This window comes from Lepisosteus oculatus, chromosome 4 (assembly GCF_040954835.1).
Source record: "Lepisosteus oculatus isolate fLepOcu1 chromosome 4, fLepOcu1.hap2, whole genome shotgun sequence".
NCBI classification, from domain to species: Eukaryota; Metazoa; Chordata; class Actinopteri; order Semionotiformes; family Lepisosteidae; genus Lepisosteus; species Lepisosteus oculatus.
This window is the reverse complement of record NC_090699.1, coordinates 44087890-44103123: the sequence shown is the minus strand read 5'-3', so window position 1 is coordinate 44103123 and position 15234 is coordinate 44087890. Positions and strand designations below refer to the sequence as shown.

Genomic DNA, 15234 nt, shown 5'->3' with positions numbered 1-15234 from the left:
GAGGAGTGTAGTGAAATTAAAGAAGTGGTAACATTATTAAACTACCTCGTGGGACAGCTGTGAGGGCTCCCCACCCACCACTTTCCCAGTGCAGTTCCTATTTTGAGCCAGTAACCAGTAAACAGTGTTGTCCACACTGACATCCATTAAACTCATCTTGGTATGGGAATGTAGGGTACCCACAGATAAACATGTTTATTTATTGAACCAGCACCTTATTATTTTAACATTTATTTCTTCCCTTCTTGCATAATTTGGGAGCTAAAGTTCCTGTTAAGGACTAATTAACTGTGTAGAAGAAGCAATTAGAATTTGAGTGTGTTCCAAGGACCAGCATTCAGATTAATGCATCTTCCTGCTTCGTGCGCTGTCACAGGGTGTGTCGCTGGGTTTGTGCAGGAGCAGACACATGGCAGGGGACTCACAGGGTTCAGCAGCACAGTGAGGAACAGCTCTCCTCCTCGGATGCTCCTGTCCAGCTCCCGGGAGCCTCCTGGGTACTCGTTGTAGAATATTGTGTGCGTAAAGAGGCCACAGGTTTGTCTGGGCAGAACCTGAATGGGGAAAAGACAGTGAGAGTGAAAGATAAGTACCTAAATAAGAGAAAAAGACAAGCAGAAGTCAAGAATTCTGAAAGGAAAAGCAAAATGGCATCTTTTCAAAGCATTACATCCATTAATGGCTGTAAATGTTCTGAAAATAACAGACATGAACTCTGTCTGTTGTGAACAGATGATCAGATATGGCCAGTTGTACATCCAGTGGAAAATAACAGCTCATAGGACGTCAAAGAATAAAATCTCGTCTGGCACAGTGGTGCAACAGAGTGTTTTGGCATTCGTGATCTGTGCCATCTGCCGGGGTCCTGTCTCTGCTGGCCAGGGGGGACGTGGCAGGGAGGCGGGTCGTACCTGGATGCCACTGTGTGTGAAGCCCCTCCGGTAGCGGGCGGGCCGCAGGTGGGGGTACTCCTCGGTGCTGGTCACTTTGATCCCCCACACTGACTTCCAGGCCTCGTACAGCTGGCTGTGCACAGGGTAGACCCCCGAGTGATGGGGTGCTACCGCGTAGCCCATGTCTGTGGGGATGCCGTGTTCCTGCAGGGGACAAAGGGGGACAGGACCAGCAGCCGCAGGTGAGTCTTAAAAATGAATCGTACCGCTGCAGGACACAAAAGAGCAAGAGAAACACAGCAGGAAAAGGCGGTCCCTATTATTCCATGTTCTTGGTCAAAGTTAGTTCCTTTTCATTTTTTAACCCAATAGAAAACTATTTCTTATTTTCTGGAAATGGACAAGTTTTAAATATAAAAAAAATTTGCAACAAAAAAAAGTACGTAGATGAGGAGTTGTTAGAAAAAATGGAACAAAAACCTTTGAGAGCTGTTGTGCAATGCCATTAAATATGCCTCTTACTTCTGCCTTCACTGGGGACAATTCCCAGAAACTGATTCTCAAGGGCTGGCACTAAAATTACTTCAAACATAGAACAAACTCGTCAACACTGACAAGCACATCAGAGGAAAGGACATATTTGCATTTTCTCGAATGTAAAATTATTTTTGTAATATATACATATGTAAGAACTGATTTTGAAAGGCAAATGGAAGTGTAAGCGGCATTACTCTGTGGTGTAACATTATATTGCACTTAAGATTTAAGTGGAAATGTTTGATTCAAATAAAAAAAGAGTGATTTGAACGTCTCTCATTTCTCCACTAGATGGAGACCCAGTACATCTAATTCATATCTCTGCTACATCAGTTCTAGTATCTCCTTAAAATGAAGGAGGATTCAATTATTTATGAGGCACTGAGCAACAGAGTATTTGATCAAGTTGAACACCTCCTATAGCCTTTTCTTCAAGCTTATCACATAATACAATAAGGTCCATGTATAGCCCTCACTGGTGATTGTCAAGTATTAGGATAATGAACAGCTAATGCTTGTTTTTCTAAAGTAGAAACACATACTGTATATTACAAATATTAATTAGCTCTCCCATTCCTTATGATCTGACGCAGACATGTCTCAAGAGACACCTAATGCTACTTTGTGTATATTAAATCAAATTAGGCCATAACTGACAGCTGTTTCACCCTTATTAAGAGTCTGCAGTGTGGAATAGCTGTTCTTTAGGGAGAAGGGCTTATATAAGGATCACTGCTGCTTACCATTGACTTAAGATATTAAGTGGAATCGAAAGTGTCTGTAGATGGTCCTGCTTTCTAGCACTGGGCACTTGGAAACAAAAAATGTGTATTCACATGTACCCTGATTCATTAAGATTTCAGCTAACCCTAAAAAACCATGAAAGATGTGCTTCGTAAGTACTGTACACTGTGAGGCTATGTTCTGGTGAAGAAAATGAGACATTTTTTACCGATAATTCAACAGATACAGTTGAAAAGATTTTAAAAAGTATCAGTGGCGAGTATAATCTTCTTAAAATACACTACTTGCTTTAATGTACCAGGCGCAAGCTTGTGCAGGATATTTCAAAATAACTATTTTGAGTTAAAATGTTCATGTTATACATGTACATTAAAGAAAGCTTTTAATAATTATTGTATATGTTACAGTAACTATAACCAAGGATAGCCCCGAATTCTGAAATATTGGGGATGTGGTGCATATACTGAAATGTATATATTTAGAAACGTCTGGCTTCATGTTCTTATTATAGCATATTCACATATGTACATATTGTCAGGCATACAAACTGCTGTACAAGAGATTTAAGACACACTTCGGAGACACAGTATATGATGTGAAGAGCCTCAGACATTTACAGACTTTACACCACAATTGTTTACACAGTTGTTACAGTAGTTCTAACACTGTAACAGCCTATATGCAAAACAGCTTAATTTAGGTGTGAAGAAACCAGCCATCTTTAATTCATATTGATCACAACCTTTAAAAACGCACAGCATCTCAGGTTGCTGTTAACAGAAGTGTTGCAGCAGGTAATCCATCACATTTACCTACTCATTCTCAGACACTCCTCATCATTAACCTCACTTGTCCCTTTCCACAGATCCATAAAGCCGAAAGACTACTTTTTGTATCACACAATAAAGATCTTGCAGGATTAACTCCTATATTACAAAAAAATGATTAAAACTTCAGCAGATTACCACCACTGAAGAAAAGAATAATGAAAAAAGACAAATACGAAACCTCAAAGATTTTTGCACAGCAGGGTATGTGTATGTACATACACACACACTTTAATCCAATCAGTCTTATTTCCATCTCTGTTTTGATCTTACATCTGCTTCAGCCTGGAAGGCAAACATTATTGGTACCTCGGAAATTGGGATAAGCATTAAGCACAGCCCTTTGAAAGATAAGAAGAGAAGAACAGCGTTTTCAGGGCAGCTTTTACACGGCCACGAAAGGCTGTGGCATGAATATGGTCTTCCTGTCATAGTTCGGAGCGTTTCAGCCCCATGTCTGTTTTAAATGCCCAGGGGGGACTCTTGTGTTTCATGGGTTTTCCCATCAACTTGCCTTTGCTTCACAGTTTACAGCTCCTGAACTATGAGGAGTGCCTCTTGTCATGGAGGCTGCTGTGAAGACTGTGGAGAAGACCTGCCCTTTGTTTCTCTGTCTTTTCTTCTTCTGTTCCCACACCACTCTTCGGGACACAAGGCCAGTTGCTCCCCTTGGCAGCTGCCCCCCCGATAAACCCCTCTCCCCACCTGTGCAAAAAGCTTGTTGAGCCTCATCTGCTCGGCCAGCACGGTGACGTTGTGAAAGAGGTGGGGCTGCATGTGGCTCCACATGTGGGGGAACCACCAGAACTCCTTCCTGTGTCGCAGCAGCATGTCGTCGCCTCGGTCCTCCTCATCCGTGCCTGTGGGCAAAGCAGAGCGGCGAAGAACTGACCCTCAGTCTCTGGGGCAGCGCCGTGCACTATAACCCGCTTTATCAGGACTGAATTTCATTTAGCAGTTTCCCAACATAAGGTGACCGTCAGTGTTCGTCACCTTCTCTAAGCCACATTTCATTCAATCGATCCAGCATATTTCCATAAAGCAGCTAGTGCTAATAGAAAGTCCATCGTTTTAATCTCCTTCGTTAACAGGAGAAGTTCATTCTCAGCTTGGAATTAATTTCTGCTTGTTCCTTTAAATTCAGAAAGGCAAAAAACACTGCATATAAAGTACTGCAATTTTTATTAAATAAGATCTAAGAGATAGGAAAAAGACTGCTTCACGCAGGTGACATATGAAGTTTGAAGGGTCATGCAGAGCATTCACATCAGGGAGTGGTTGCCACACAGCGTCTGAAACAAACTGCCTCCATGCTCAACAATCTGGGTTACATGAACCTTATTCATTCCTACAGGAAATACTGTTCTGCTCACCCTAGCCACTTCCCAGACACATTTTTAACCCATTTTACCTGTGTGGTAGAACTTTCCAGAGAATCCCAGGTTAAAAGTGAAGTTTGGGACCAGAGTTCTCAGTTTGTTTTGTGTGTTGAGAAGAGCCTGAGAGTAAGAGATAGAAGTCATTGTAAATGTACAGCATGACAGTATCAACAGGACACACCGTAACTAATCCTTCCAGACATCCAGGATGAACTTAACACACTATAGTAGGTTAGGTGGATAACCATGTCAACATGTGTAGGCTGCAAAGGAAAAGTTAAAGGTTTATTCCATTCTGAAAAGAGAAGAAAGGAAACACAACGTTTACAAACTATATCACAATGTACAGTAAAAATAGACAAAGACACTGTGATTTAATATAATAGGACTCTCTACTGACAGAACACTTGAAAAGACCAACAACCTTGTTCAGAGCACAGAAAAAAAATCAGTTCCTTAAAATCCCAAGGACCTCCTTAAATAAGTAAGATATAAACCACTCTGAGCTGTATGACTGCAAGAATAAGTACCACCTCTGGGCAGGCTAAAGGCCCAAATCACCAATCCAAGAATAAAATACTTACAGTACATACAGTATTTCATATATTTAGGATCATATTATTTATAATAGCTGTTATATGTAAAAATAAAACCTTTAAAAATGAACAAAACCACTTATCGTCATCATGTATACCACTACAGTATTAAAGAGTTCCTACTGGACTAGGGTCGTTCATTTAATGTAATATTGATGTGCTCAAAATAAACCGCACATGTTTAATATTAAACATTTGCATCAAAAGAGCCATTTGAAAGTGGCAGGATTGAGCACAAGCCGCTGAGATCACAAGGTATTTTCAAATCTCCACAGTGGACAGCTCTGGTTTGCCCAGCCTGACAAACATGAACCCTTCGTGCCGATGGGGTGCATCAGTGGTTTCTGTTTTTTCTGTATCCTTGCTGTAGATGTGGGACACACTATCAAGTCCCTTTTCATCCTCTCTTCTTTCAAGAGATGAGAGATATTCCTCTTTTCTTTAATTGGCTGACACTGTCACTTCTAACATCTATTTATTCCTGATCTCTGTTATACAACCGCAATATATCTCTCCTGCAAAATTCCATTTAATTTCTGTGTAGCTTTCCTGTGCACATTTCAGCAAAACTGCAGTCCATATTTTTTCTTTTCATACACTGGACACCCACATTGTAGGTTTTTTTTTAATTGTTTCCTGTGCTTCTCCTGGCAGTTGCTGGACCAGCACTTGCAGAAGCAAAGCTGAGGGGTGTTGACTGGGGGTGTATAGATTCTCTGGTTCATACTAAACTGAGACAACAGGCTGGCTACATATCTCCAAGCATGTTATTTGAAATTGAAAACCCTCTGTTTTTGAATGATGACAGACTTTCACATTTGTGCTGTGAATTGCCAGAAAGAGAAAACAGGGTTATACTGCGGACCTGGAAAATGCTGTAAATGTGAATTATGAACCCAGAGTGGCCGGGCAGTTTGCCTAATGTGGTGTAAGGGCCCGAGTCCTTACCTCCCAATGTGTGATGTATTTCAAACTTTATATCACCTACAACGAGACTTCCTGCTATTCAGTGGAGGAACACTTTCAATTTGAAACAACGTTTGCATTTACAAAGTTGATGCCAGTTAAAATTCAAATCAGTCAGCTTTCCGGTTGGTTGACAACATTTCCAAACTAGACTGATGACAAAGTCAATCCAGTTAACTTGGTTACTTCTGGTCTGCAATGTATGTGCTAGGTGCCAACCATTCTTCACTCTCTGATAAATGCAGTACATTTGTTGCATAAAAAATAGCTAAATGCATTGTGCCTTTATGCACACTGGCTGCCCGTGCACTCATTGTGTGCCACTCTCGACAAAATCCGAACACGAACATCGACACGGAAGCCCTGGTAACGGATCCATGGCTGACCTGATGCTTTTGTCACACTAGAGACAAACACAGTGAAGCAGAACCACTCCATTTATAGTTCTATAGAACTATAAGATCAAAACTTACAAAGCTACACTTACGAAGTCCCTAGTATTTGTCAGCAGTATATACAGTATGTGTGCATACAGATGTTCACATACTTCAGCATGCTGGATCGTTTAATGTGAGGTTTGCCCCCAAGTTTCTGAAAATAACTGCGATCCTTTTTACATTGTGCAGGGGTTTTCCAAAAATAGTTTTTAGCACAGGCTTTCCAGTGCGTGTTTTAGAATACCAGCTTGGTGGGTGGGATGGGGACAGCAGTGGGAATTCCTGGATAAAGTGGACTTGAGCTCTCAGAGCAGTTCCGGCCTCAGCTGGCTCAGACACAGTGGTTACAGGCGGCTGTCACAGAGACCATAATGGGAACTAGAGCAGAGAGGCTAGGCCTCCAAGTGACCTGTATTTGGCTGCTGCACCTTCTGCTGTCTCCAGGTTTTAAAATCCACCTCCACAGATCTGGCAGCACAATACTTCCTGACTACTTTGTAACAGCTCCGAGTTGACCAACTTGAGCTGGACGATCCACCTTAACCCAAATACTCCAACACACTGTCTTCTGCAGACTCTCACACATTTAGTTTGCACGTACTAATTTAAGGACACAAACACAAATTTAGCTTAAACCGCCTTCTCTCTATAAAAAAACCTCTTTAGTACAGCAACATAAAAAAAATATTAAGTAATGTTTTTGTGGCCGATTGTGGTACACCTGTTTACAGAAAATGCAGGGTTTAGTCTGAACTGAGTCATCGTGAAGGAAAAGCAGGTAGAGTGGTCCAGGAGGGGGCAGTTTTCCTTCTGGAGTCTGTACCACAACTTCAAAACGAAAGCTCCTGTACGGTGACAGGAGACACACCTGCTGAAGGTGATGCTGTCCTGCTGCTAAGAAGATTGAGTTCCTGGCTACCTGGACATTATGAATCCTGCAATTCAGGAGATAGGGCGGGATAACCCCACTGGTTCTGGCTTAATTATACTTCATGCTTGCTTAATATGGCCAAACTGAATTGCCCACTAGAGTTCTCACTTTCCACCTGTGTTGCTGTGCAGAAGGCTGCTGGCACAGATTGGCTTGCCAGGTGTCTTCAAGGTGGGCTGTGCAATTATCTTCCACACAAAGCTCTTTGGGGGCCCACTGGGATAGAAAGTGCTATACAAATACAAGCAATTAACATAACATCCCTTGATATAATTTCCTCACTTTTAAAAACAGATTCTAACATTGTCTGTCTTTTTATTGCGTCTCTGAAAGTTCTTTATCATATCATACTTCTACCAGCTCAGCGGTTCTCATTTGGCAGCTTATGGTTTTTGTGCAATGTTTATGTGCATACAAAAATGTATATTTTGGAGTGCAAAACGCTGGCTGTATTGGTTACAAAATTTCAAAAGTGAGACCATCACGATCTTTAAGTGCCTGTTAATATTGAGCCTCGAACACCATCCATGGCTACATTACAGATCGCAGTTTCGTGAATGTGCTTGAGAAAAGACTCATGGGATTGGGCTCACTCAACAGCATGCACCTGTGTGCCAGGAGCTGTTCTGAAAGAAATCAGCTTTAGTGCTTAAAGGCCATGCTGAGACTGCACAGTGAGTGAGAAAAGACGGGATTAGCTCTCTATCAGACGGGCCTTATTTGTGCCTTGTAACCCCTACACTGCTTGAGGTGATTAAAACCTGTTGTCCATTTAGAAGCCCTCTGCATGATCTGTGCAGGCAGGATGAGAAGGAAGCCATTGTACGTTGCTCAGAGATTAAATCGATATACTAGTAGAACAATAAAAGGATTTAAAAGAAAAAAATAACACCACTCTCTCCAATACTTTATATTATAATTCCTCCAAAACAGTAATGAAATCTTAGAAATCACTAATGGATTTAAAAGATATAGAAAAGAATAGTACATTTCATGATAAAATTAGCAGCATATTGGGCGACACATGGCCAGTTTAAAGGGGGCCTTTTCTTTTGGGAGATGAAGTCAGTCAGGGATTAGAGAAAACCCCACAATGGGATCTGCACAATGATCGTTATTTTTTTTTGTTTTGTTGTTTTTATCTTCCACATCCAGCTAGAACTATGTTCTTGCGGCAGTCATTTACCAGTTTGTCATTTGAAATTTAGTTACAAAAATAATTCTAGACAAATTTAGAATCAGAGCCTCCTCTCACTTTCCCTAAATTATCATGTCTGTATGTGCTAATTCACAGGCTATCCCAAATAGCATTAGTGATTACTGTGATCATTTTCCACTTACAATCATTCGATTTTTCTTAAAAAAACAGAAGTACTTCTTGAAAATGAGAGAATTTGCATTTACGGTTACCATTAATTACTGTTTGCACCAAGTTTAAAAATAGCCATTTGAACCTGTTACCTTTTCCCCAGATCGGTAACTCTTAACTAGTAGATTGTCTATTATATTTCAGCTGGGAAGCAGTGATGCTGCAGTCCCAGTATGCAAGCGAGGGATGAGCCCTCCCATCATGTGGGAATGTATGAATAATATTCAGATTTATGGATGACTGCTTCTGGCAAACCTGGTTTTCAATGTTGTCTTATACTTGTTTGTGTGCTGACATTTCAGTAATAATACTGCACTGCAGAGAAAGATGTACTGTAATAAGGAGCAAGCACCTTACCAAGTTCATTGCTGTATATCCTCTTTAAATGTACTGCAAGTGCATAGATGATCCCACTAGCAGTTGTAAATGTGCAGAGCTTTTTACAGTTGTAGCTTAAGTGGACCTATCAACAAATTTAAAATAATGTGGTTTTACTATTCTAATTATATACGCTAATACCGTTATGGCTTGGCTTAATTGTTTTTAGGATATTTCTGAATATTTTATGGTTATGGATTTTTAATTGTAATTATATGGGGGATAATTGAAGTCGGGGAAGAGATTAAATTGACGGACATTTTTAGTTTTGGTCACTGCACAGTCATTTAATCCTCTACAGCTTGTTAAGATGAAGGCACTTGTATATAAACTTGGTGCTCCAAATGTCTTGCTTGAGATCTTAACCTGTGCGTATGACTCCCACTAGAACCTGCAGCTTAGAAAAGCCTGAACTATATAAAACTGAAATGTATGTGGGATTCTCACCTCCATAGGATTCTCATGTAAGCATCAAGAGTGAAAATGGACACAAGGAAAATGATATCGCAAAGCCCAGAGCACACTCACCTCCACATCGGACACCTTCATACGGGTTCCCTCCTTGCCCACAAAGATGTCGTCGATGTCCACGAGCATGTACCGCTCCAGTGACAGGCAGAGTCGCTTGCCTGTTAAGTAGGCAATGGCGTCCACGAAGATGAGCTTGTGCAGCCAGAAGGAGAGGTTGTTGCCGAAGAGCACTCTCTGGATGCCGTCGTGAAGCCCCAGGTCCTGGACCACGGTGGCATACAGGGCCCGGTGGGGACCGAGGTAGGAAAGCGATTCGGAGGACTTTGTGCTGGCCAGGAGCACTGGCTCATAGGTACTATGGTTCGACTGGAAGACCGTCCAGTCATCTCCAGGCAGGGAGCCCTGGTCCACCTCGTTGGCCCGTGTTACGTAGAGCAGGGGGGCACTAGGGTTGATGCGGTAATCTCGAAGCCCCAGGTTGGAATGCAGAAACAAGGGGAAGCCCTTGAGCTGGGCACTGAGCAGCGAGTTCTCGTTAGCCTTGAAGAAGCCGATGATGCCCACCCCGTACTCCACGCAGTACTTGTCCAGGAGCTCTCGGTTCCAGGCATCTAGGTTGACATACTTGAGGATGTTTTCGTAGATGATGAGGGTGTAACGGCCCTTGTCCCTTTCGGTGAGCGTGGGCATGTCACCTTTGCCCGGGGCAATTTCAGTCCGGTACTTGAAGCGGCTGGACTCCAGTATAGCTACGATCTCCTGCCCAAGCTGGGAGTAGATGCTCTCCACAAAGACCAGCACTACGGGGTCTGTGTGGGAATTGTCCACTGTTTTGATGAAACGACGACTGGTCTGAGCAGGAATGAACAAAGGTGCCCGTTGACCTCCGCTATCGGCTGCTGCCCCCCCCCCACCACAGTCACTAAAAGGCAGCGGAGGCGCCTCTTTGATTTTGGGACTGTTGCTGACATAGTAAGCCAAGAAGGCCATGGAGAAGAGACTGAAAATGATCAGTGCCAAGATGAGGCGATGGAGCTCCAGCTGCCTCACGCTCCGCACCAGCTTCCAGATGCCCACCATGGCAGCAGGCATCTCTGGGGTGGCACTGGCGAGGGCTGCAGGGACGAGGCGGAGGCAGGGCTGTGCAGGAGAGGACGAGGAGCGAGAGGTGAAGAGCGAGAGGGGGAGAGGAGGAGGAGGGTTGAGCAGCACACTGGCACTAAGTTCTGCTCAGGAAAAGCCATTTACGCTAGGTCACCATGGCCCCCATAGCCCATCTCTCAGCAGCTACTTGCCTCTTGTTCTGCTGTCCCTCGCTGTATCTCAATATCTTTTCCTATCAGAAATTTTTCATATGTAAACCTTGTCACTTCTCTTCGTCTTGATCCCCCGGATCCAAGCAGTTCTTACGGTATCTTGCTTCCCCGTGTCTGTCTCTCGCTCTCGGTTCCCCCCCCTCAGCTTTCTAAGAGGATTGTGTTTCTGCTGTGCACAGCCCCTCCTCTCTCCCCCTCCTTCTTGGATCTCTTCTCCTTCCCCTTCTAATTCGTATTCTTCTTTCCGAATGTTTTAATTCTGTTTCAGTATCCCAGAAAGGCAGTTCTCTTCTTCCGAACCACTCTGTGTGCCTTTCTTCTCTGCAGCAGACTGTTGTTCAGAAGGTTCACCAGTGGGTGTCCTTCCACTGATTAGTCGTCTCCACCACAGACAGGTCCCCTGCAGTTAATCTGACTGGTCAACGCAGGGGAGGGGAAACTCATCTCACGCCTGGGTGGAGGAAACAGGAGTTAGATTATTGATGAACACAACCGTCAATACAATCAGAACAAATCATTATTCACCAACTACCAAAGGAACGGAGAGAACAAAACATTTTTCAGATCTCTTTATGAGAGCCAAACTCAAAAAACAATGTAGCAATGTATTTTTTTTTAAAACTGTGACGTACATTCCAAAATAATTTGTCAGATCAGTGTGACACGTTCAACCTCAAAACATAACCACAGCATCACTTACCAAGAAACTCTCTGTCTACTAGTGCTTTGTTCAGCCGGGGTTTAGGTTATTGATCTACAATGTCGGATGATGCCAATCAACCAAGGCAGATGAAGGCACAGCCTGGTAGCTGAGCCAGATCCAAGTTATTATCGAACAACACAGCATGTGCAATGAACAAAACAGCTATTAATGTCTTAAATATAAGTGAGCAAAGCCCACTCAAAAGCCAGGCTAATCTGCGATCCCCATTCAATTCAGTTGAACTAAAACCAAACTCCTAATCAAACTAGCACTGTGCTGGGGGACAGTCAGCAAAGGAGACGGCAAATTGTACGAGCTATATTGCTCCATAGGATTTTAAAAGGACATTTGTCAGAACGGTGCCTTGGATTTATCTTCATTAAAAGATGATGGAACTTGAAATGTAGACATGTATAAATCAGGGCAGATGTACAGAAGAATTTCTCGCTGACACAAAAGACCCCATCATGGCTTTACTTAATATGTCAGACAACTAAAATGTACCTGGGGATTATGATGATTTGGATTTACGATCACGTGGGGTTGGATTTGACCCTTTTGATTTTCTAACTGGCCATCCCCCTCCCCCCCCGCCATGTCCCAGAGCTCTTTTCCCAGGGATCCCAAAATAGCTCTCCCACCCCAACCCCCCTTCTTCCTGCAGAGAGATACCCTTACAGGTGTGTGGCTCGGAAAGCGCTATGGAGAGCGTTATGTTGTGTGACAGTTTGTCAGACAGACAGGAATTCCTTAGCAACGAGCCATCTCCCAGAACAGAGCCCATATAAACAGGCTAAGCAGAAAGAACGGACTTCAAAGAGACAGTTGAGCCTCTAGGCCAAGGCCGGAAGATCGCCGTATTTTAAATCATATAGAATTAAAATGATCTGCATTCGCTGCAGTTAAAATGATCTACATCAGTTCAATTAAGTTTACATCCAATAGCAAAAAGGGCCTTGGCAACCCAGAGCCTCATCAAGAAGCACAGGCTCAAGGCGGGATATGAGCCCATCACAAGGTACAAATGCACCTCGAGTCCAGATCAGGCGACTGCAGAGACCAACACTAACTGCAACCGAAGTGTCCTGGAGAATGACTTGGAAGCACTTGAATAATAACATTTCGATTGGTGAAAAAACAAAATGTGCATTTACTGTTTCCGTGGTACCAACCCCACCACTTATCAGAGCTCATCTGAGAATTCTCTTCTGAGAAAATGATAACATAAATCCCATGGTTAGTCCTGTTTTGAAGACCCACTTAGCTCCAAATTGATTGATTGGTGACTGGAATACAGTGGATGCCACATTACCAAATTTATACTACCAGCCATGCACTTGAAAATATGCACACTTGGGCAGAAACAGCTTCCTGAGAAAATGGCCAACAGCTGCGAGTCTTTGCCAGGACTGCTAACGAATTACATCTACTCATTAGCTCAATCATTTTAAATTGCCCATCATTAGTTTCTATCACTCCCTACTCACACAAGCACACAATTTGAAACTATCAACTGTTAAGCACCTTGACGGTCTATTTTTGTTCAATTTATGGGGTGGATGAGGACCACGCGCACTTTACTCATCTCTGCACTGTTATAAACACCTGCTTATTCTCATTATGAGCCCCACAGACCCTTCAGCGAGTCAGCATTGAAAGGGTCTGTAACATCACTTGCTGTATACAGGTTCACAGCAAGCTGAACACACCCAACCTACATACAAGGAGACAGTCTTCAGCAGTCAGTGGTGTGCAGCGCATGGAGAAATAATGGTGCCAACTGGGTCATGACATGGGCTATGCACATCAGTGTCTGGTCCATATAATAAAAACTGTCGCTCTCAACGCAGGGACCCACTGATTGCATACATTTGATATGTGAAAAGTCTGGCAAATTGCAAAACTAAGGTGAAGCGTTATAAGGTTTCAGAAAACGCAGTCCGAGAATAGACAAGGAACAAGATTGTTCTCAGCAAGTGCGGCATCGTGCACGGATCCTTTCAGGTTGTCTGGTTTGGCACATATAGTACAAATCCTGACAGCCGGGCTCCTCATCCGTTCTGCTCCATGCCGAGGCTGAAAGACAGACGCTCTATCTGCTCGGGGACTGAAGGAAACCTGATGCCGTGAGAGAGGTTCCGTTGGTAAACTGAAAATACTTCCAAACCATCACCTTCCTTAAAAGGGACTTCTATGTCCGCAAACAATTCACTGCACAAGTACCAGGGCTACCCCTTTCAAGCCAAAACAGGCCAGAAGCCTCTTCAAATGAGGCAGAGATCTGGTTCACTCCCTAGTATAGGTCTATGAGATCACTTTCACTACGTATAAATAGCTGTTGTGGGAAAGAGAGCACATGGCACAGTGATGCATCTCTGTGAGTGAAGGACCTCGCAGTCAAGTCACACATACTGTATAACTGCAAGAACTCCAACCTCCTGTTCTCAGAGCACTACATAAACTGCTTTTGAATTGAGCTACCAATCTCTTAACGTTTAAAAAACGGTTGACCTAATTAGATTTATTATAGAGCCTGATCGAGCTAGACCAAAAGAAAATGAGCAGCCGTGACACAAACAGCGCACCTGTCACAAATTACAGAGCAACAAAGCAGAAAAAGGTGCCTACCTGATAGCTGCTGAAACGAACTGGACGCTGGACATTCCTTAAATATTATTATTAACACTACCCGAGTAATATTTCAGAACTGATGGAGAATGCTCATGCATGCGTCACTATGTGGCTTATCTGTTGAAACATGAATATGGGACACTCAATGCAAGGTTAAGGCGGAGTTCCACACCATGTTTCTGCATGACTGTGGGTGTGAAATAATTCTGACTGAACCTCTTACCCTGGAATGTTTTAGTTTTGCAACTTGGATATTACATGACTTACCTAAAAATAACTAATGTTCCTGTTGAAACTAAAGCCTGATTATTATAGGCTATGAGTGATCTCGAAGCCAGACAACTTCCTCCTCTGTAACATGAAGAGCACCACTGTCATACAAATCTGAACATTAATCATATTCTCAGGAAAACTGTTGTCAGCTCATCACTTCACAAAAGTTTAAATCCCTGTTGTTTTTCAGAACAAATTAAAGTTGTTTTAGTTCCGATTCATCTCTAAAACATAAAATGGTAACGTAGGATATGGCGACTGATGTAAACTGGTTGATTATACACTTCATACAAAGTGTGTCAAGTATTCTGGGTGAATTATTTTCTCCTTTACAGACTGTTTACACTGCCAGCTATTTCAGATGTATACATATATATAGATGTATTTTGAATAAAATGAAGGAAAAAAACAACACTTGGGGTAGAAAACTAAATTACCCTTTCAAATAAAACATGCATTTGTAATTTTAAGGTATGGATTTTTAACAGGAAACTAGAACCCTAGTGCTCCTAATAAATGTGACTTGATGCCTTGCTGAACATTTGCAGCTTATGAAAATACACTTACTGCTGACTAATGCACAGCTAGCTTTAAACAGGTTAGGGTCACACAGAATTAAAACTCTGCAACCACAGCTATTTACTGATTCCCAGCTCACAGACTGACTAGAGCAAATACAAAACTAGGAACAGACCTACACACAAAAGGCATTTAAAACCTTGTCTTGGTGGAGGTGTGTGTTTTTATCCTAGCACACACAATAACTAAGAACAATGTATCAGA

The 15234-nt window shown here is 42.6% G+C and overlaps 1 protein-coding gene across 4 annotated transcripts in view; it reads right to left on the bottom strand.

Moving 5' to 3' along the window:
* Positions 1–15234, bottom strand: part of ndst2a (N-deacetylase/N-sulfotransferase (heparan glucosaminyl) 2a) — a 135261-nt gene that overhangs the window by 10099 nt on the left and 109928 nt on the right. For all 4 annotated transcript variants that reach the window (XM_069189255.1, XM_015347828.2, XM_006630881.3 and 1 more), the window contains 5 exons: positions 9586–11295; positions 4413–4500; positions 3707–3861; positions 912–1097; positions 426–554 (listed from right to left, as the gene is read on the bottom strand). In XM_069189255.1, the coding sequence (XP_069045356.1) occupies positions 426–554; positions 912–1097; positions 3707–3861; positions 4413–4500; positions 9586–10620 (1593 nt within the window). In that variant the 5' untranslated portion in view covers positions 10621–11295. The remainder of the gene's footprint in view (positions 1–425; positions 555–911; positions 1098–3706; positions 3862–4412; positions 4501–9585; positions 11296–15234) is intronic.